General features: G+C 43.0%; 1 protein-coding gene across 4 annotated transcripts in view; it reads right to left on the reverse strand.

Moving 5' to 3' along the window:
• The window catches only part of LOC139543593 (zinc finger protein 462-like), a 92,377-nt gene that overhangs the window by 37,883 nt on the left and 33,864 nt on the right, over positions 1–20,630 (reverse strand). For all 4 annotated transcript variants that reach the window (XM_071349838.1, XM_071349839.1, XM_071349837.1 and 1 more), the window contains exons 2-4: positions 18,705–18,958; positions 10,867–16,187; positions 10,451–10,588 (exon numbers count right to left, since the gene is read on the reverse strand). In XM_071349838.1, coding sequence (XP_071205939.1) covers positions 10,451–10,588; positions 10,867–16,187; positions 18,705–18,927 — 5,682 coding nt within the window. In that variant the 5' untranslated portion in view covers positions 18,928–18,958. The remainder of the gene's footprint in view (positions 1–10,450; positions 10,589–10,866; positions 16,188–18,704; positions 18,959–20,630) is intronic.

A 20,630-nucleotide genomic window follows, 5' to 3' on the forward strand; every position in this document is an offset into this window, starting at 1 on the left:
GATGGCCACTCCAATACTTTGACTTTGTTGTCCTTATGCCATTTTGCCACAACTTTGGAAGTATGCTTGACGTTATTGTCCATTTGGAAGACCCATTTGCAACCAAGCTTTAACTTACTGACTGATTTCTTGAGATGTTGCTTCAATATATCCACATAATTTTCCTCCCACATGATGCCATCTATTTTGTGAAGTGCACCAAAGCACCTCCACAACATGATGCTGCCACCCACGTGCTTCACGGTTGGGATAGTGATCTTCGGCTTGCAAGCCTCCCCCTTTTTACTCCAAACATAACGATGGTCATTATGGCCAAACAGTTCTATTTTTGTTTAATCAGATCAGAGGACATTTCTCCAAAAAGTACGATCTTAGTCCCCTCGTGCAGTTGCAAACCGTAGTCTGGCTTTTTTATGGCAGTTTTGGAGCAGTGGCTTCTTCCTTGCTGAGCGGCCTTTCAGGTTATGTCGATATAGGACTCGTTTTACTGTGGATATAGATACTTTTGTACCTGTTTCCTCCAGCATCTTCACAAGGTCCTTTGCTGTTGTTCTGGGATTGATTTGCACTTTTCGCACCAAAGTACGTTCATCTCAAGTAGACAGAACGCGTCTCCTTCCTGAGCGGTATGACGGCTGCGTGGTCCCATGGTGTTTATACTTGTGTACTAATGTTTGTACAGATGAACGTGGTACCTTCAGGCATTTGGAAATTGCTCATGAGCGCTCTGGAGCAGGTTTTCATCAAGAATCTCTGTACTTTGCTCCATTCATCTTTCCCTCAATCCTGACTAGTATCCCTGTCCCTGCCACTGAAAACCATCCCCACAGCCTGATGCTGCCACCACCATGCTTCACCGTAGGGATGGTGCCAGTTTCCTCCAGATTTGACGCTTGGCATTCAGGCAAAAGAGTTGAGTCTTGGTTTCATCAGACCAGAGAATCTTGTTTCTCATGGTCTGAGAGTCTTTAGGTGCCTTTTGGCAAATTCCAAGCGGGCTGTCAGGTGCCTTTTACTGAGGAGTGGCTTCCTTCTGGCCACTCTACCATAAAGGCCTGATTTGTGGAGTGCTGCAGAGATGGTTGTCCTTCTGGAAGGTTCTCCCATCTCCACAGTAGAACTCTGGAGCTCTGTCAGAGTGACCATTGGGTTCTTGGTCACCTCCCTGACCAAGGCCCTTCTCCCCCGATTGGTCAGTTTGGCCAGGTGGCCAGCTCTAGGACGAGTCTTGGTGGTTCAAACTTCTTGTATTTAAGAATGATGGAGGCCACTGTGTTCTTGGGGACCTTCAATACTGCAGAAATTATTTGGTGCCCTTCCCCAGATATGTGTCTCAACACAATCCTGTCTTGGAGCTCTACGGAAAATTCATGGCTTAGTTTTTGCTCTGACATGCACTGTCAACTGTGGGACCTTATATAGACGGGTGTGTGCCTTTCTAAATCATGTCCAATCAATTGAATTTAACACAGGTGGACTCCATTCAGGTTGTAGAAACATCTCAAGGATGATCAATGGAAACAGGATACACCTGAGCTCAATTTTGGGTCTCATAGCAAAGGGTCTGAATACTTATGTAAATAACTTATTTCTGTTTAAAAAAATATATACATTTGCAAACATTTCTAGAAACCTATTTTCACTTTGTCATGTTGGGGTATGGTGTGCTGCAGAGAGGGTAGATTGATGAGGAAAAACATTCATTTAATCCATTTTAGAAGACGAAATTGCTCAACCAGAGGCTGCGCTCTTAGTGGCCAGTGATTTTAATGCAGGCAAACTGAAATCTGTTTTACCTAATTTCTAACAGTATGTCACCTGTGCAACTAAAGGTAAAAACCTCTAGATCACTTTTACTCCAAACACAGAGATACATACAAAGCTCTCCTTCGCTCTCCATTTGGCAAATCTGACCATGACAATATCCTCCTGATTCTTGCTTACAAGCAAAAACTCAAACAGGAAGTACTAGTGACACGCTCAATACAGAAGTGGTCTGATGAAGCGGATGCTAAGCTACAGGACTGTTTCGCCAGCATAAACTGGAATATGTTCCAGGATTCATAAGATGGCATTGAGGAGTTTACCACAGCAGTCACCGGCTTCATTAATAAGTGCATTGATGACGTCATCCCCACAGTGACCGTACGTACATATCCCAACCAGAAGCCATGGATTAGAGGAAACATCTGCACTGAGCGAAAGGCTAGAGCTGCCGCTTTCAAGGAGCGGGACACTAATCCAGACCCTTATAAGAAATCTCAGTACGCCCTCCGACGAACCATCAAACAGGCAAAGTGTCAATACAGGACTAAAATCGAATCCTACTACACCTACAAGCTCGTCGGACGTGGCAGGGTTTGCAAACTATAACAGATTACAAAGGGCAACCTGGCCCGAGAGCTACTCAGTGACCAGCCTACGAGACGAGCTAAATGCCTTCTATGCTCGCGTCGAGGCAAGCAACACTGAACCATTCGTGAGAGCACCTGCTGTTCCAGACGATTGTATGATCACGCCCTCCGTAGCCAATGTGAGTAAGACCTTTAAACAGGTCAACATTCACAAGGCCACAGGGCCAGATGGATTACCAGGACGTGCACTCAGAGCATGCGCTGACCAGCTGGCAAGTGTACTCACTGACATTTTCAACCTCTCCCTAACCCAGTCTGTAATAGCTACATGTTTCAGGCAAACCAGCATAGTCCTGTGCCCGAAAATGTCAAGGTTACCTGATTAAATGACTACCGCCCTGTATCACTCACATCTGTAGCGATGAAATGCTTTGAAAGGCTGAACATAGCTCACATCAACACCATCATCTCAGAAACACTCAACCCACTCCAATTTGCATACCGCCCCAACAGATCCACAGATGACGCAATCTCTATTGCACTCCACACGGTCCTTTCCCACCTGGACAAAAGGAACCTACGTGAAAATGCCTTTCATTGACTACAGCTCAAAAGGACCCTGGGTATGAGCAGCTCACTCTGCAACTGGATCCCGCGCACGACTCCAACACCATCATTAAGTTTGCAGACGACATGAGGTCTGATCAACGACGATGAGGAGACAGCCTATAGGGAGGAGGTCAGAGACCTGGCAGTGTGGTGCCAGGACAACAACCTGTCCCTGAATGTGGACAACACAAAGGAGCTTATCGTGGAATACAAGAAACGGAGGGCCAAACAAGCCCCCATTCACACTGACGGGTCTGTAGTGGTCGAGAGCTTAAGGACCTATCATGGTCCAAACACACCAACACAATCGTGAAGGAGGCCATGACAATGCTTCTTCCACTTCAGGAGGCTGAAAAGAGTTGGCATAGGCCCTCAAATCCTCAAAAAGTTATACATCTGCATCATTGAGAGCATCATGACTGGCTGCATCACCGCTTGGTACGGCAACTGCTTGGGATCCGACCGCAAGGAGCTACAGAGGGTAGTGAGTCCGGCCCAGTACATCACTGGGGCAGAACTCCCCGCCATCAAGGACCTCTATACCAGGCGGTGAACCAAAAGGTACCTGAACAGCTTCTCCCCCGAGGCCATCAGACTGCTGAAGAGTTAATCAAATGGCTACCAGGACAATTTACATTGACCCCTTTAATTATTAATTTTTTCATCTAATTTATTTTGCACTGACATTCTTGCACTGACTCTACGCACACTCACACTCCATACCCATGCACTCACACATACTGCACAGACACTCCAACACACACACACACACACACACACACACACACACACACACACACACACACACACACACACACACACACACACACACACACACACACACACACACACACACACACACACACACACACACACACACACACACACACACACTACATAAGCTCACACACACAAAAACACACACACATGCATATTGTGCATTGTGCATATTGATGCCACAACTCTCTGAATGTCCTTGAGTGGCCAAGCCAGAGCACGGACTTGAACCCGATCGAACATCTCTGGAGAGACCTGAAAATAACTGTGCAGCGACGCTCCCCATCCAACCTTACAGAGCTTGAGTGGATCTGCAAGGAAGAATGGGAGAAACCCCCCAAATACAGGTGTGCCAAGCTTGTAGCGTCATACCCAAGAAGTCTCAAGGCTGTAATCGCTGCCAAAGGTGCTTTTAACAAAGTACTGAGTAAAGGGTCTGAATACTTATGTAAATGTGATATTTCAGTTTTTTATTTTGAATAAATGAGCAAAAATGTGCTTTGTCATTATGGGGTATTGTGTTTGGATTGATGAGGGGAAAAAACTATTTCATACATACAAGGTGGAAAAAGTGTGTGCAAAATGTAGAAAGAGTCAAGGGGTCTGAATACTTTCCGAAGGCACTGTATGCTGCTGCTACTCTGTTTACAATGTATTCTGATTGCCAAATTACTTTTATCTCTACCTACATATACATACTGTATAACCTCAATTACCTCAACTACCTCGCACCCCTGTACATTGAGTCGGTACTGGTCCTCCTTGTATACAGCCTCATTATTTGTATTTTTTGTGTGTTACTATCTCCTTTTTTATTTAGCTAATCTTTTTCTTACTTTTTAACTATTTTTAACTCAAAGCCTTAGGGCCTATGATTTCTTAATCCGGCCCTGCATACAGTCACTGCTCTGCCTGCATACAGTCACTGCTCTGCCTGTACAGTCCTTTCCATCCGCCTCGCTCTGCTTGCTCCGCTCACCCGCTTCTCGTGAGTTTTTCGCTTTAGTTGGGGGCAGATTTCCAGCGTTTTTGGTATGAAGGTGGCTTCTCTCGCTCTCTCTTTCCTATAATATTTTTTGGGGGTAAAATAAACATACGAACAACAATTTACAGACACCCCTATCCTTAGTGCCTGCATTGTTTGCCACGTGGACTTAAATTGTACCAATTCGTTGTTTTCTCAATCGCCCATGCTATTTCAATAATAAGTCATTCAATTTCTCCATTGTGTTAATGATGGCGGATTACGTTTTTAATATATGTTTTTTCAAGATGAGAAGGGAATCGTCCAGCCCATTGGGTATCTAACTACACCCGCATATTCTGTGTTCTGAAATATGCAGACAGACGGATTAAAAGTAACTTTTGAACTTTATAGCATTCCCAGAAAGCATAGATTATTGAATCGTTGTTAGTTTTAGACTTAAGACATGACTCTGCCGTTGTACTGTAGAATGTGTGAATTTTGTCTTTTGTATAATAAATTCTATACGTTAGTTTATACTGGATTAAGCGTACATTTTCGTGAACTGTCATTTCATTAGTTAGGCTCCAACTTTCCCTCCATCTTGTGCCAACATCAGTTCGTTTTGAGTCAAATAGTTTATTTTATTAAGAGATTGTCAGTTGGATAGGCTCTCTGCAAGGTTTTGTACATCTTACCTATCATTTGAACATCCCTTTCTGACTCAAATAAGATTCCCTCATGGGTTGCTCTGATGATCAAAATATTTCAAATCGGAAATTGTGCGATATGTAACTTTTGTGATATGTATTTGAAATGATCGATGTTGGTCAGTCCAAAATGACTTTTTCATTCTGTAATGGAAATACGTGTATTTCACGTTACCAAGTCATTTATGGTTTCCATGCCTTTAGATATCCAGGTTGTGTTTTAAGAGAGTGATGTTGGTTCTCGTAGAATATGTTCAATTTTCTTCTATATTGTTAAAGTGTTCTTAACTATGAAGTTGTTCATGTTTTTAGCTTTATCCTTTGGAAAATAGACACATAAACGGATTCTGGGGATGAGCGTGCTCATCTTCAATATGTACCCATTGTTCCCCTTTAGTGCATTTAACTATATGTCTCAAGTAAAAGCTTGGGTGGTGAGGTGATACACTTCCAAGTCTGGAAGGTTAAAACCACCCTCAGGCTTTCATATTGTTGAGTAATGGAATAACGTTATCTTTATATATTTGTTGTTTGTTGACACTTATTAAGCATCCTAAATATTACATTTTTAATAATCCACAAAGGATTGTTGTAGATTGTGAGTTATTCTTTTTCTTTTTCCTATTTCCATTATTTTGTTTTTTTCCCAAGTTATTTTATATCCTGAGATTTTTGAGTATTCTGAAAAGGACTTCAGACATGCCATCTTCTGTATTCAGTGTACAACTGCCTGTACTGGCTTGGCCCTGGTCTGCAAAACCAACAAGGCCTTAATTTGGCTTCTGTCTTGGGTGAGGCGTTAAATACTCAGGCCTGCCGTCCCTTTGCCAAGTCCCTGGCAACCTCATCGGAATACTAATGTTGAAACGGTTACCCGCTGCCCTCAACGTTATGGCCTCTTTTCCCCTTGCCTGCCTGCAACGTTCAGGAGGGACTACCTCGCTTGTTTTCTCCAGGGGAAGTTGACAGACTGTCTACCCAGGGGTCTCCGTTGCAATAAAAAAAAAAACTGGAAACAGAACCCTGCCATCCGTAAAAACAGACTTTGGGAGTGTGGGGTCTCTTAGGGCTGAGAGTCAAAAGTCAAGTCGGACTCAGTGGACACTATGGATTTTAGGGAGAAGTTGTAGGGGAATTGTACTGTTTGCAAAGCAGCTTCAGAAGTAACCTTTCAGTTACAGCTGAAATCATTTCAAATTCTATTTCCTGTTTTTGAGAGGGTAAGGGCTAAAATTGGTTATGGGATGGGAAAAAAACATAATAATACATCATCATTCTATTTGTAAGAAAGTAATTAACAATCTGAATGCACGCACATGAATAATATGCATACAAATCATTAACATTTACAGTGGCAAGAAAAACAATGTGAACCTTTTGGAATTACCTAGATTTCTGCATAAATTGGCCATCAAGTCACAACAATAGACAAACATTGTGTGCTTAAACTAATAACACACAAACTATTGTATTTTTCTTGTCTATATTGAATACATCATTTAAAAATTCACAGTGTAGGTCGGAAAAAGTATGTGAACCCCCTAGGCTAATCGCTTCTCCAAAAGCTGATTGAGTCCAATCAATGAGACGAGATTGGAGACGTTGGTTAGAGCTGCCTTGACCTATAAAAAACACTCACAAAATTTGAGTTTGCTATTCACAAGAAGCATTGCCTGATGTGAACCATGCCTCGGACAAAAGAGATGTCAGAAGACCTAAGATTAAGAATTGTTGAGTTACTTGAAGCAGGAAAGGGTTACAAATGTATCTCTAAAAGCCTTGATGTTCATCAGTCCACAGTAAGACAAATTGTCTATAAACGGAGAAAGTTCAGCACTGTTGCTACTCTTCCTAGGAGTTGACTGCAAAGATGACTGCAAGAGCACAGTGCAGAATGCTCAATGAGGTTAAGAAGAATCCTAGAATGTCAGCTAAAGACTTACAGAAATCTCTGGAACATGCTAACATCTATGTTGACGAGTCTACGATACGTAAAACACCAAACAAGAATGGTGTTCATGGGAGGACACCACGGAAGAAGCCACTGCTGTCCAAAAAAAACTATTTCTGCACGTCTGAAGTTTTACAAAAGTGCACCTGGATGTTCCACAGCGCTACTGGCAAAATATTCTGTGGACAGATGAAACTACAGTTGAGTTGTTAGGAAGGAACACACAACACTATGTGTGGAGAGAAAAAAAGGCACAGCACACCAACAACAAAACCTCCCAACTGTAAAGTATGGTGGAGGGAGCATCATGGTTTGTGGCTGCTTTGCTGCCTCAGGGCCTGGACAGCTTGCTGTCATCGACAGAAAAATGAAATCCCAAGTTTATCAAGACATTTTGCAGGAAAATGTTAGGCTATCTGTCCGCCAATTGAAGCTCAACAGAAGTTGGGTGATGCAACAGGACAATGACCCAAAACACAGAAGTAAATCAACAACAGAATGGCTTCAACAGAAGAAAATGCACCTTCTGGAGTGGCCCAGTCAGTGTCCTGACCTCAACCCGATTGAGATGCTGTGGCATGACCTCAAGAGAGCAGTTCACACCAGACATCCCAAGAATATTGCTGAACTGAAACAGTTTTGTAAAGAGGAATGGTCCAAAATTCCTCCTGACCGTTGTGCAGGTCTGATCCACAACTACAGAAAACGTTTGGTTGAGTTTATTGCTGCCAAAGGAGGGTCAACCAGTTATTAAATCCAAGGGTTCACATACTTTTCCCAACCTGCACTGTGAATGTTTACACAGTGTGTTCAATAAAGACTTGTTTGTGTATTATAATTGTTTGTGTATTATTAGTTTAAGCAGACTGTGTTTGTCTATTGTTGTGACCTAGATGAAGATCAAATCAAATTTTATGACCAATTTATGCAGAAATCCAGGTATTTCCAAAGGGTTCACATACTTTTTCTTGCCACTGTATAGGCGCAAGATTTGTATGCGAAAGGAAATTAAATGCACTAAATATACTAACTTAATTGACTAGTAAATGGTGTAAACAAATATGAAAAACTGGGTAACACTTTACTACCTGTTAGACATAACAGGACGATTCCAATGCCGGAGTAAAAACAATTCTTATGAGAGGGCCATGAACAGTACCCAGTAATGCTGTATACTGCTAGAAACCTCAGATTTTCCCTTTTTTTGGTCCTCATTATTTACTATGAGTTGTATTCACTTTTCCAACCACAAGATGTAGTAAATAGTATGAATCGTATGAAAATATTATGATTTCATACGCTATGAACAACCTATTCATGAAAAATGTGCGAATATGGCCTGACATCCATTATGTTTTGGGATAATCTTCATATATTTACAATCAACTTTACAAATGACATCCTATATGATTTTAGCTACCTTATTACTGTAATAAATGATGATAAAACTTGTGGTTAGGGAAAAGTAGCCTTATTTTTGGGTCACGGCTTTTATTCATTCTTGTGTCCCTCCCCTTCTGAAACTCACAAATGTTTTACCATCTCCGCTTTAATCTCCTCTAAAAGTTGTCCATCTGTGAAGAACACAAAGGTTTTGTTTCACATCTACAAATATCTTTTAAAAAAACAACATTTAAACTTGATATAAAACCATTTGTGTTTGTTGTAGAACGATCCCACGGGGCACACGACATCATTTCAAATGTGGATAATTAGGTAATATTTGGTTGAGATGTTGATCAATGAGATTCCAACCTTAAACTTCCAATATGTTATCACTATGCTTTTAACCATCTAAAACCACATCCAAATTCCAATCGGAAAACAATGTCTGATTTTTGCTTTAGTCGTCACACTTATCACTGCGCGTTCAACTATTTAAAAGTTCAAACGAGAATACAATGTCAGATATGTTGTTTATTTATACAACAGATGAATGTATTATCCCCGTGCTTCATCTAATAGCACAACCAAACAACGTGGATTGCAGGTGAGAATACATTTAAAGTACATAGCGCAAGTGATCAGTGCTGTTCGAGATTCTGCACAGATTATTATAGCAATTGTAAAGATCTCCAAAGACCTATTCTTTAACTTAGATTTTTGTTTGAGATGGGGACATAAAATCCCAACATATAAACTATGAATTTGTAGACAAACTGGAATAAAAGCCAGAATAAATCAGTGGCACTGACTGACCTATCCAAGCAGAACTATCCAAACTCCTCCAAATGTTGATATTTGGTTGCACAGACAACCAAACACAATTCAACATCCCAGTTTGTCTACAACTTAATAATTGATATGTCGCATTCACATCTTCATCTCAACCAAACCTCAAAGATAAAGGAAAGGACTAACTCCAATCCAATCAAACGTTAAATGCACTTCAAATAAAGTCACATTTGATTTAGTCCCCTTCTTTCAATGAATCCAACATATTCATAATTAACTTGAAGCCAAGACCTTATTTGTGTTGTCTGTTTTCTGTGGTTGATTTGAATCAGCTCTTGATGACTTTGCAAAAGCCGTAGGCCTAAATAGTATCCTTGATGATATATCACTTATAAAGTACGGTCACATTTAATATTCTCTGTTAAACCTACCCTTTGGAATGACTTCGATAGCAACAGTGAATATATTTAGTTATTAAGAGACCTCTCAATCATTCTCATGATAGCACATTGGTAATAGTCAGTGACAAAGCAGGGAGACAGTGACAAAGCAGGGAGACAAAATGAATAGCTGTAGATAGATCAGTAGGAGGTGCTGCCCAACCTATAGTTTTTTCACTGAGAGTGAATTTTACGTTGAAGATCTAACGTTGTTTCAAAAGGTCCAAATTCAACATATCTAATACAAGGTTCCAGCTTCCAGTGGCTGTGGATATGTAACCTGGTACCCCAGGTTATTCTGAGGCGAACTCAATTCAATGACATAATAACGTACGCCCCCAGAATTGCGGCGTTTACGCTTAACCGGTTAAATCCTGAAGGTATAATGCGTTATGATGTGGTTATAATGCATTGTAAGAGCATGCATGACCCCCCCGTGTGTTACCAAACTCTTGTCTATTTGATCTTACCTTGACATGGCCTTCCTTCACCTCCCCGTACTGGACGTGTTTCCTCAGGTGGTTACAGATGGCTCTGAGAGTAGGGTGGACCTCCACACAGAAGTTACACCTGTAGCCGATCGGTGCTTTGTCAGCATCACTCACCAGCTAAAAGAAAAGAAAAAGGGAAGGAAAGGGTGGTAAATCTAACAGCCTTACACTCATTCCACTGATATTCTCTATAACTGATTTCATTTCTAACGATAAAACTTTAAACATCAATACTATGTGTAACATTACTATGTTAGCCCAATACAGTGAAAATGCTTCATATACTGTTGGTTATTATTCACAGTCTCATTCTCATTCTAGTCCAAAACAATGGCCTCATCTAGTATTGTACTGCGATGATAAATCACCATCATTTTGTAAACTCTTCTACTCACTTTCTCAGGCTTTGTCTCCGGTGGCTCGGACGACTTCTGCTTGCTAAGGAGCTGTTTCCTCCTCTCTTGCCGCATCGCCCTCTTCTGGAACTCCTCGTTATGGTTCATCAGGTGAGTGCTGAGGAGAGGAAGGCCCAGGAACTTCAACTCGCAGTGGGAACACTGATAGAGTTCTGTCTCCATCCCATCTTCCGTGAGGCTGGGGTGGATGACAAAGTCCTGTTTGTGGTCCTTGCCGCTGTGATGGTCGTTGTAGTGCATGGAGAGAAGTCTCACCGTGCTGAATAGCTGGAAGCATTTTAAACACTTGAAAGGCAGCCACTCGGCAACCTCTCCCTCTGGTTCGGGCTTTGGTTCAACCTCCACCACTTCTGTTACCTCTTCAACATGTTCAGGTTCTTTGGCATAGAGCACAGTGAAGTAGCGTCCGAGCTTGCTGGTGTGTTGCCGCTTGGGGAAGACTCCTGGATGGCGTTTGATGTAGTGTGAAACTATGCTCTTTCTGCTGAAGGCCTGGAACGCACAGAGCGAACACTCCCTCCTCTCCACGGCCAATCGTAGCTCCTCGCTCAGCTCCGACCCTTCAGCCTCCGATGCCACGGGCACCACCACTTTACTGGGCTTCTCCGTCAAAGTCTTGGAGGCTGCCAGGCAATGTGTGTAATAGGCATCAATGTCATGACGTTTCTGGTAATGTGCCGCCAGGCCTTTGCGAATGGGATTGGTGTATGAACAGAGAGCACACTTGAAGACGTTGTTCTTGCCTTCCGGTTGAGCTCTGACGTTGTTGTGCTTGATGCGGTAGTGTCGAGCTATGCCTTTTCTGGTTGAGCAGAAGTACTTGCAGAGCTGACACCTAAACACAGCATGAGTTTCTCCTTTGTTGATAGGGAACTGGGTGAGAGCAAGTTTAAATTCGCTAACCTCTTGTACCTCTGATGATACACTTGTGGCACTGCATTCAGCGACCACCTCATCTTTCACAGTGGAATATGGCACGAGGGAAGGCTTGAACATATCTGAAGCTGGTTGATTGTGATATTTTTCATAGTGAATTTTCAGTTTCTCCAATGTTCCATGAGTGTAAGGACACATTTTGCATCTGTATGCTCCATAACCCTGTCTTTGGGTCTTGCACTTGTCATCCACTTCAGTTATATCTTTAACCTGCTCGATGTCATCCGCAAAGTCCTCAGCGGTGACTTTCACCAACGGATGCCTCTTCTGGTAATGAGTAAGAACTCCATGGATGCGTGAATTCACATATGGACAGTGTCGGCACTTGTAAACCGAACTTGGATTTATATCAGCTTCTTGTGCGAAGTCAGCCGCCTTGACTTTCATGCCTGGGTGTTTTTTGCCATAGTGTGTCAGAAGTCCATGTAGGCTGTTATACTCAGACAGACATACAGTGCACTGGTAGGGGTTGTTGGAGATCGAGTTGCTTGTGTGGGAGAGCCTGGGATGGTATTGGTGGTGTTGGTGCTCTTGAGGTGAGTTAGGGATATCCAGTGGTCCTTCATCGTGAGTAGTTGGAAGAAAAGTGAAAGGTGGTCCTTTAGCCATTGAGGGGTGGACTTTTTCTTGGGATCTTGGACCTTTGATTATGTCCAATAGCACAGACTCATCCCCTTTGACAGCCCAGGGGTGGACAGCTTGGTAGTGGTTGGTAATATCCCAGATGGAGCACGCCTCGAAGGCACAATCTCTGCATTGGTAGTGCTTACTGTCCCCAGCGTTCCCCCCTGGCTGGGAGGCGGTAGTATCAGGCCCGGCCCACAGCTTGCTTGCCATGTACGTGTAGTCAACATTGTGCTCTGGGTGGCGTCTTTGGTAATGCATTAGCAGCCCGTTGGGTTCCGCATGGGAGTAGATGCACCACTCACAGTGATAACCAGCCTCCAGGATGCCATCTTGGTACGCCCAGTGTAAAATGGTCATGGCTGTGGCTTTCACAGTAGGATGATCCTTCTTCAGGTGCTTCTTCAATGCGTAAACGTATGGAGATGTATAAGAGCAGTGCCTGCACTTCAGTGAGCGAAGACATCCGGAGGATGCCTCGGTCTCGGTGGGAGCAGCAGGGGCTATGGCAGAGGCGGCAGTGCCTGACTGGCCCATCTGCGCTCGCTCTCGTTGACTGCGGACCACTGCAGTGTGCCGGCGTACAAGGTCAGCATTGGACTTTGCGTCCCTGTGCTTCTTCTGGTAGTGAATAAGCACTCCTTTGACAGTGCGGTTCCCGTAGTCACAGTGCTGACAGAAGAAAAGCATCTCTGCTTCTCCTTTCTCCGTGACAACTCTAGCGTGAGAATTGCTGGACCCATCAAATCCGTTGCTGTTGAACTGTTTGAGAAACTGCTTTGGGGGTGCAATCTGAAGCTCATCCATTAGTTTCATCAACCCAGAGGTGGGAGCGGCGTGTTTGATGTATTTCGCAGTCACCTTTATTTCTGGATGTCTCTTTTGATAATGGACAAGAACACCCACTACAGAGCGGTTGCTGTACACACAATGTTTACAGTAGTAGATCTCCTCATCTGTACCAAATGGCATGGCGGCGCTTGGCGACTTAGCAGGGGTTGGTATATTGACGTTGTAAGAAGAGTTGCCTGCTGACTGTGGCCTATCGACTGTGATAACTCGCATGGTTTTCTGAATGCGGAAATATGAGGCCTTTTGCTCTGGGTGCTTTTTCTGATAGTGAACCAATACAGAGTGCATGTTAGGGCTAGCAAAGGAGCATATGTCACAGTCATAGACCACAACATTACCAACCTCTTTCAGGGCCTCTGTCTCAGAGCTTGAATCTTGAGTCTTTGCAACACTTTTGAGCACAGGACTGGACGAGGACTTGGGCGTGGAAGTGGAGGAGCTACAGGTGAAACTCTTGGGACCAGAATTTAAAATTTCTCTCAGCGTTTGAGATTCTGCTCCCTTGTGCTGCTGTTCCACCATGTAACTCGAGAAGATCATAGCGTTGTTTATTTTCACCTCAGGGTGCATTCTTTGGTAATGGGGCATCAAGCTTCTGACGTTTGGACTTGTGTACGAACAAAAGCGGCACATGTACACCAAATCTGGCTGGTTGAAGTTCAGCACATTGCTGGCTTCTGGGTGGTGATCCATGTAGTGCTCATGAAGGTTGTTGAAGTTGGTGTATTCGATGAAGCACTCCAGACAACGAAATACGGCACTTTGGTCCTCAGGGTCGAGGATGTATCTAAAGCTAAACTTAATGTAGGGGTGCATTCTCTGGTAGTGGGTGCTCACACTGCGGGCTGACTTGTTATGGTAGTCACAGTGCTTGCAATAGAATCGTGCCATCCCTGAGTCCTCTGTATAGTCGAGGTTCTCCTGGAAAGAAGTGTCCCGGCTGTCTTGGCTGCTCTGGTCTTGGAGATCCGCTTTAAGATCAACAGACTCCTTGTCCTCATCATCAGAGAGTGTCATTGCAATGGGAATGTTTCTTAGCTTTGACGTGAGGGTTCTTTTTCTTTTACCCACCCGGCCTTCGTAAAGCTTGTTGTAAACGTAGCCATGATTTTTACTCTCACTGTTGTTCTCCTCCTTGTCTCTGCCTGCATCTTCATTCACGTTGAGCTCTCCTTCCTCTTCATCATCCATTTCTTCCAGATTAATCACCAGATCCTCCTGTTGCTGACTGATCTTGCTCTGAAGGTTGTTGGCAATGTCATCAATCCTAGTTCTCTTCTTGACTGGGGACAGATCCAAAGGTAGATCATTGATGGACTTCCTTGCAGTTTTCCCAGTTAAGTGCTTTTTGGATCCAAGTCCTAGAATTGAAGTCTGTGTTTTTTGTACCTGGCTCGGAGAACTGGAGAATGTTTCCAATTCCGAGTCCTGTTGCTCATTTGTAGAGCCCTCCAAGCTGGCAGCTTGCATGTCGTCACAGTAGGAGTGCTTGTGTTGCTGGTGAACTCGCAGCCCTTTCAGCGTGGTTGTCGAGAAGCTACAGAGTGTACAGCGGTGAGGATTTTGCTGGTTTAGATCATTGCCCACATTACTTTGCTTTTTCCCATTGACTTTGGAAGCAGCAACGTTTCCTCCGTTCACTGATTCTGGTGTCTCGTTATTCTGAGGACCTGGGCTTTCACTGGTCAGGTCCATGGTGTCCCAGTCTGAGGAGTGACTTTGCTTGTGCGTGCCTAACTTGAGAGGGCTGGTGCAGATAAAGGGGCACTCATCACACTTGTATACCGTCGTCTTCCCAGATAGGTGTATGTTCTCAATGTGACGGGAGATGCTTCTGCGATGCATGGTGAGGAAAGAGCAGAAAGGACACTGGAACCTGTTCATGTACCTCCTGAATGGTATCCCTTTAGTCTCCAGCATCTTGTTATCCTCTTCGGACAGAAGCTGCTTGGCAGAATCCCCAGTTGACAAGGGGCCGGTGTAATTGGGACCATCCTCATCACCCAGTTCCTCGTCATCTTCCTCAGAGGTGCTCCTGGAGTCGTCAAGCATGCTTAAATCCATCTCCATGGCAGAGTTGGAAACATCGGACATGACGAAGGTGGACCTGTCAGACAAAATGGAGGATCCCGTGCTGTTGGGCGCTACCGATTGAATCTGTGAATACTGATAGGGTGATATCCCAGAGGCAGGCTTGTTGAGCTTGAAAACTGAGGAGTTGACTACAGAGGAGCCTTCATTACCACTCAGGTCTTTGAAAACCATTTTGGAGTTAGGAGGGCTTCTTGGGGAGGAGGGGGAATCAGATTTAGAAGAGCCTGCGCTTCCTTCTCCTTCTCCACCCGGCTGGATGGTTGAGATAATTTTCCCCATGTTGCGGTGCTTTTTCATCATGTTGTCACACCACTCTCTTCGAAGCGCTTGGTTTCCCCTTGACTTCCCCAGAGGTTTAACCATGGACTCCAGGATACCACGCTCTACCACATCCTCTGCTAGTTCCTCACTGGGTTCGTCGGACGATAATGCCTCAGGGTCATCGACAGCCTCAGACAGAGATTCTGGGGGGTCCAGATTTCCTTTATGATACATCTTCTGGTGCTTCAGGATCCTGGCTTTGCGTGGAGACTTGTATGTACAATACTGGCAGGAGAACACTTTCCCAAGACTGTCATGGATAACGATGTTATAGTTGGACTGTTTGGACGTATGGGAGGCAGGTGAGCTCCCGCCACTTAGTGAGGTTCCATGTACCTTCTTGGTGTGTTCAGACAACAGAGATTTTGATCTGAAGTAACGAACACAGATTTTGCACTGGAATAACTGGTTTGCAGTTTTGTTAGGATGGTTTGCTGACTTGCTGTATGGCATTTGGTTCAAACTTGAAAAGTCTGTTTCAAAGGAGTGGCCAATGGGGAAAAAATAGAAAAAATAGATGTTAAAGCAGTCTTTCCTTAAATATCAATATCAATGTTAATATACTGTAAATATTAGAACGTATTCATACCCCTAGACTTATTCTACATTTTGTTGTGTTACAGCCTGAATTCAAAATGGATTAAATCGATTATTTTCCTCATCCATCTACACACAATACCCCATAATGACAAAGTAAAAACATGTTTTTGGAAATATTTTACAGAAATATCTCATTTACATAAGAATTCACACCCCTCAGTCAATAATTTGTTGAAGCACCTTTGGCATAGATTACAGCTGTGAGTCTTACTGGGTGAGTCTCTAAGAGCTTTCACGCCTGGATTGTACAACATTTGCACATGATTCTTTTCCAAAATTCTTCAAGCTCTGTCAAATTGGTTGTTGATCGATGCTAGACAACCATTTTCAGGTCTTGCCGTAGATTTAGAGTCCAAACTGTGACTCGGACGCTCAGGAACATTCACTGTCTTCTCGGTAAGCAACTCCATTGTTGATTTGCCTTGTGTTTAAGGTTATTGTCCTGCTAAAATGTGAATGAATCTCCCTGTGTATGGTGGAAAGCAGACTGAACCAGATTTTGTGCTTAGTGCCTTTCTGTTTCTTTTTATCTTGAAAAACTACTAAGTATTGACTCAGGGGTGTGAAAACTTACAGTACCAGTCAAAAGTTTGAACACACCTACTAATTCAAGTATTTTTCTTTATTTTTACTATTTTACACATTGCAGAATAATAGTGAAGACATCAAAACTATGAAATAACACATATGGAATCATGTAGTAACCAAAAAAGTGTTAAACAAATCAAAGTATGTTTTATATTTGAGATTCTTCAAAGTAGCCACCCTTTGCCTTGATGACAGCTTTGCACACTCTGGGCATTCTCTCAACCAGCTTCATGAGGAATGCTTTTCCAACAGTCTTGAAGGAGTTCCCACATATGCTGAGCACTTGTTGGCTGCTTTTCCTTCACTCTGCGGTTCAACTCATCCCAAACAATCTCATTTGGTTTGAGGTCAGGTGATTGTGGAGGCCAGGTCATCTTATGCAGCACTCCATCACTCTCCTTCTTGATCAAATAGCCCTTAAACAACTTGGAGGTGTGTTGGGTCATTGTCCTGTTGAAAAACAAATGATAGGATGACGTATCACTGCAGAATGCTGTGGTAGCCATGCTGGTTAAGTGTGCCTTGAATTCTAAATAGATCACAGACAGTGTCACCAGCAAAGCACCCCCACATCTCCTCCCCCGTGCTTTAGGATGGGAACCACACATGCGGAGATCATCCGTTCACCTACTCTGCGTCTCACAAAGACACGGCGGTTGGAACCAAAAATCTCAAATTTGGACTCATCAAACCAAAGGACAAACTTCCACCGGTCTAATGCCCATTGCTCATGTTTCTTGGCTCAACCAAGTCTCTTCCTCTTATTGTTGTCCTTTAGTAGTGGTTTCTTGGCAGCAATTCGACCATGAAGAACTGATTCACGCAGTCTCCTCTGAACAGTTGATGTTGAGATGTGTCTGTTACTTGAACTCTGTGAAGCATTTATTTTGGCTGCAATCTGAGGTGCAGTTAACTCTAATGAACTTCAGCAGATGTAACTCTGGGTCTTCCTTTCCTGTGGCGGTCCTCTTGAGAGCCAGTTTCATCATAGCACTTGATGGTTGACTGGCCTTCATGTCTTAAAGAAATGATGGACTGTCGTTTCACTTTGTTTATTTGAGCTGTTCTTGACATAATATGGACTTGGTCTTTTACCAAATAGGGCTATCTTCTATCCACCCCTACCTTGTCACAACATAACTGATTGGCTCAAACGCATTAAGAAGGAAAGAACTTCCACAAATTAACTTTAAACAAGGCACACCTGTTAATTGAAATCCAATCCAGGTGACTACCTCATGAAGCTGGTTGAGAGAATGCCAAGAGTGTGCAAAGCTGTCATCAAGGCAAAGGGTGACTACTTTGAAGAATTAGTTTAACACTTTTTTGGTTACTACATGATTCCATATGTGTTATGTCATAGTTTTGATGTCTTCACTATTATTCTACAATGTAGAAAATAGTCAAAATAAAGAAAAACCTGGAATGAGTAGGTGTGTCCAAACTTTGTACTGGTACTGTATGTAAATTAGATATTTCTGTATTTCATTTTCAATACATTTGCTAAAATGTTTAAAAACATGTTTTCACTTTGTCATTATGGGGTGTTGTGTGTAGATGGGTGAGAAAATAAATCTAATTAATCCATTTTTAAATCAGGCTGTAACACATTCTTTTTTTTGAATAAGTCAAGGGGTACGAATGCTTTCTGAAGGCACTGTACGCAAAGAATAAGACATACGCCTATACATATTATATCAATATCATAAATAATAATAACAAACATGATCTTTAGCATAATAATCACAACCTTAATCATAATCATTTGTCCATTAACATCCCCGTTGACGCAGTTCCCTTACCCGTTTCAGTTTGTGGAGATTTATTCTGCTCCTCTTCCTCCCCCTCTGTCTGGCTGGGGGAGTTCAGAGAGTCTGACCTGGACTGGCATGGACTCCCGCCCCCCTCTCCGTCTCCAACATCCGTGGGCTGCAGGAAGGCCGTGTGTACATCCCGGATGTGGGCCTTGAGGTCGTCCGACGACTCGGCACGGAAGTCACAGCCATCGCACTGTAGCACCTCCATCGCTGAGGACTCCCTGGAAAATCAGGGAAACCTGACGAGAGAAAGACAAAAGAGAATGGGTGAGGCCTCAGTCTCAGTCGCACACAATAACATGTCACATTTAGGCCCCGGGGGTGGGAAACACAAAAGTCTGAGTCTTTAGGCCTAGCACCCGGTGTAGGCTAAAAACCTGTGACAGAAATGCAACAGAGAGATTGAGAAAAGGCTGGATTCCTCAGCTCTGACATTACTGCGTTGCACACTGAGAAGAAGATCCGTTTTTTTTTTGTTTTGTTCCATGGTTCCAAGAACAATGGCGAGATGAGGAGGGATTACTCAGTTGATTTGTTCCATTTGTATTACCTTGGGATAAGCCACAGCTGGAGTGCAGCGCCGCCATGCTGCATCCCAAAAGGCACCCTATTCCCTATATAGTGCACTACTTTTTTTGAAAAGGGCCCATAGTGCTCTGGTCAAAAGAAGTGCCCTTTATAGGGACTAGGGTGCAATTTGGGACGCAGAAACCATCAGACCGCATCCCAGTATCTACATCACACATACAAACAATTCCCTCAGATTGCATCACGCCCGAGCTCCCTCTCAAATAAGATTGAATGAATCCACTGAGAGAGAGAGGAAGGTTTGTGACTACAGTGCTATTCTGCTCCTTGGCGAAACACACAACTGATGATAATGTCAACATCACCTCCGAGCTGGTATGACCTGTTCACCTCTGACCTTGGCATTCTAACTAACCAAATGGCACTGCTTGATAGTCAAATTGACTTCCGGTACTTACTCATAGCCACCAGATATATAGCCACCTCATTCATATTTCTGTTTGAAATGGATCGTTTTTCGTGTGGACCAAATGCCACAGATGTATTGTTGTTGTGAAACAAACATGAATCCAGAACTTGTGTGGCAACCACAAACACTCCAAATGGTAACCTTTCCATTCTAAAATATGTTTCAACAAATACAGTATGTAAAACGAAACAGGACAGTTTTTAGAGCATCAAAAAAAAAAAGATGGCCAATCTCAATTACCCATCTCAGTTTATATTCAGTGTCATTTAAAAAGGAAAAAAACATATTTCAACGCATTAATAAAACTGACAGAGTGAAAAGTGACTGGGGCATAAAATGGCTGTTTATGTGGCAGTTATGACAGTTTTTTCATCAAATGGTTTTCTCCTCTCGTCCACCCGTTGTGCGACGACACAGAGAGACACACGGCATTACCTTGAAATGTAACATTAGCATTTAAACTGGTCATCACGCGATGTGCACTCTCTCTTTTTTATTTTTATTTTTTATATATTATTTTATTGGATTTAACACTTTCTTTAAGCTTAACTAAAACAATAGGCCTAATTCTGCAGATAGCAGAAGCAAGAGGCAATATTTAATACATTTTCCATCCATTTGCCAGAGGTCATCTGTGCTGTGCATTTGTCTAGGCCAAGGACATGAATATGTCAATGTATTCAAATAGGATTAATGCTTCACACTACTAGCACAGCGTAGCCCAATGAAAAATCACAACATAACATTCTGGGGGTCATTCATTGGTAAGATGTCTATAAAATTTGACCAGCCCGTATGGCAATGGCCTATAAAATCAGTGCCAGACAGTTCCTGTTTAGAAAAATAGAGAGTAGAGAGCTTACAAACGGTTGCATTGTAGAAACGCTGTTATTTGACTCGTGTTCCTATCTTAC

Source organism: Salvelinus alpinus, chromosome 18 (genome assembly GCF_045679555.1).
Source record: "Salvelinus alpinus chromosome 18, SLU_Salpinus.1, whole genome shotgun sequence".
NCBI classification, from domain to species: domain Eukaryota; kingdom Metazoa; phylum Chordata; class Actinopteri; order Salmoniformes; family Salmonidae; genus Salvelinus; species Salvelinus alpinus.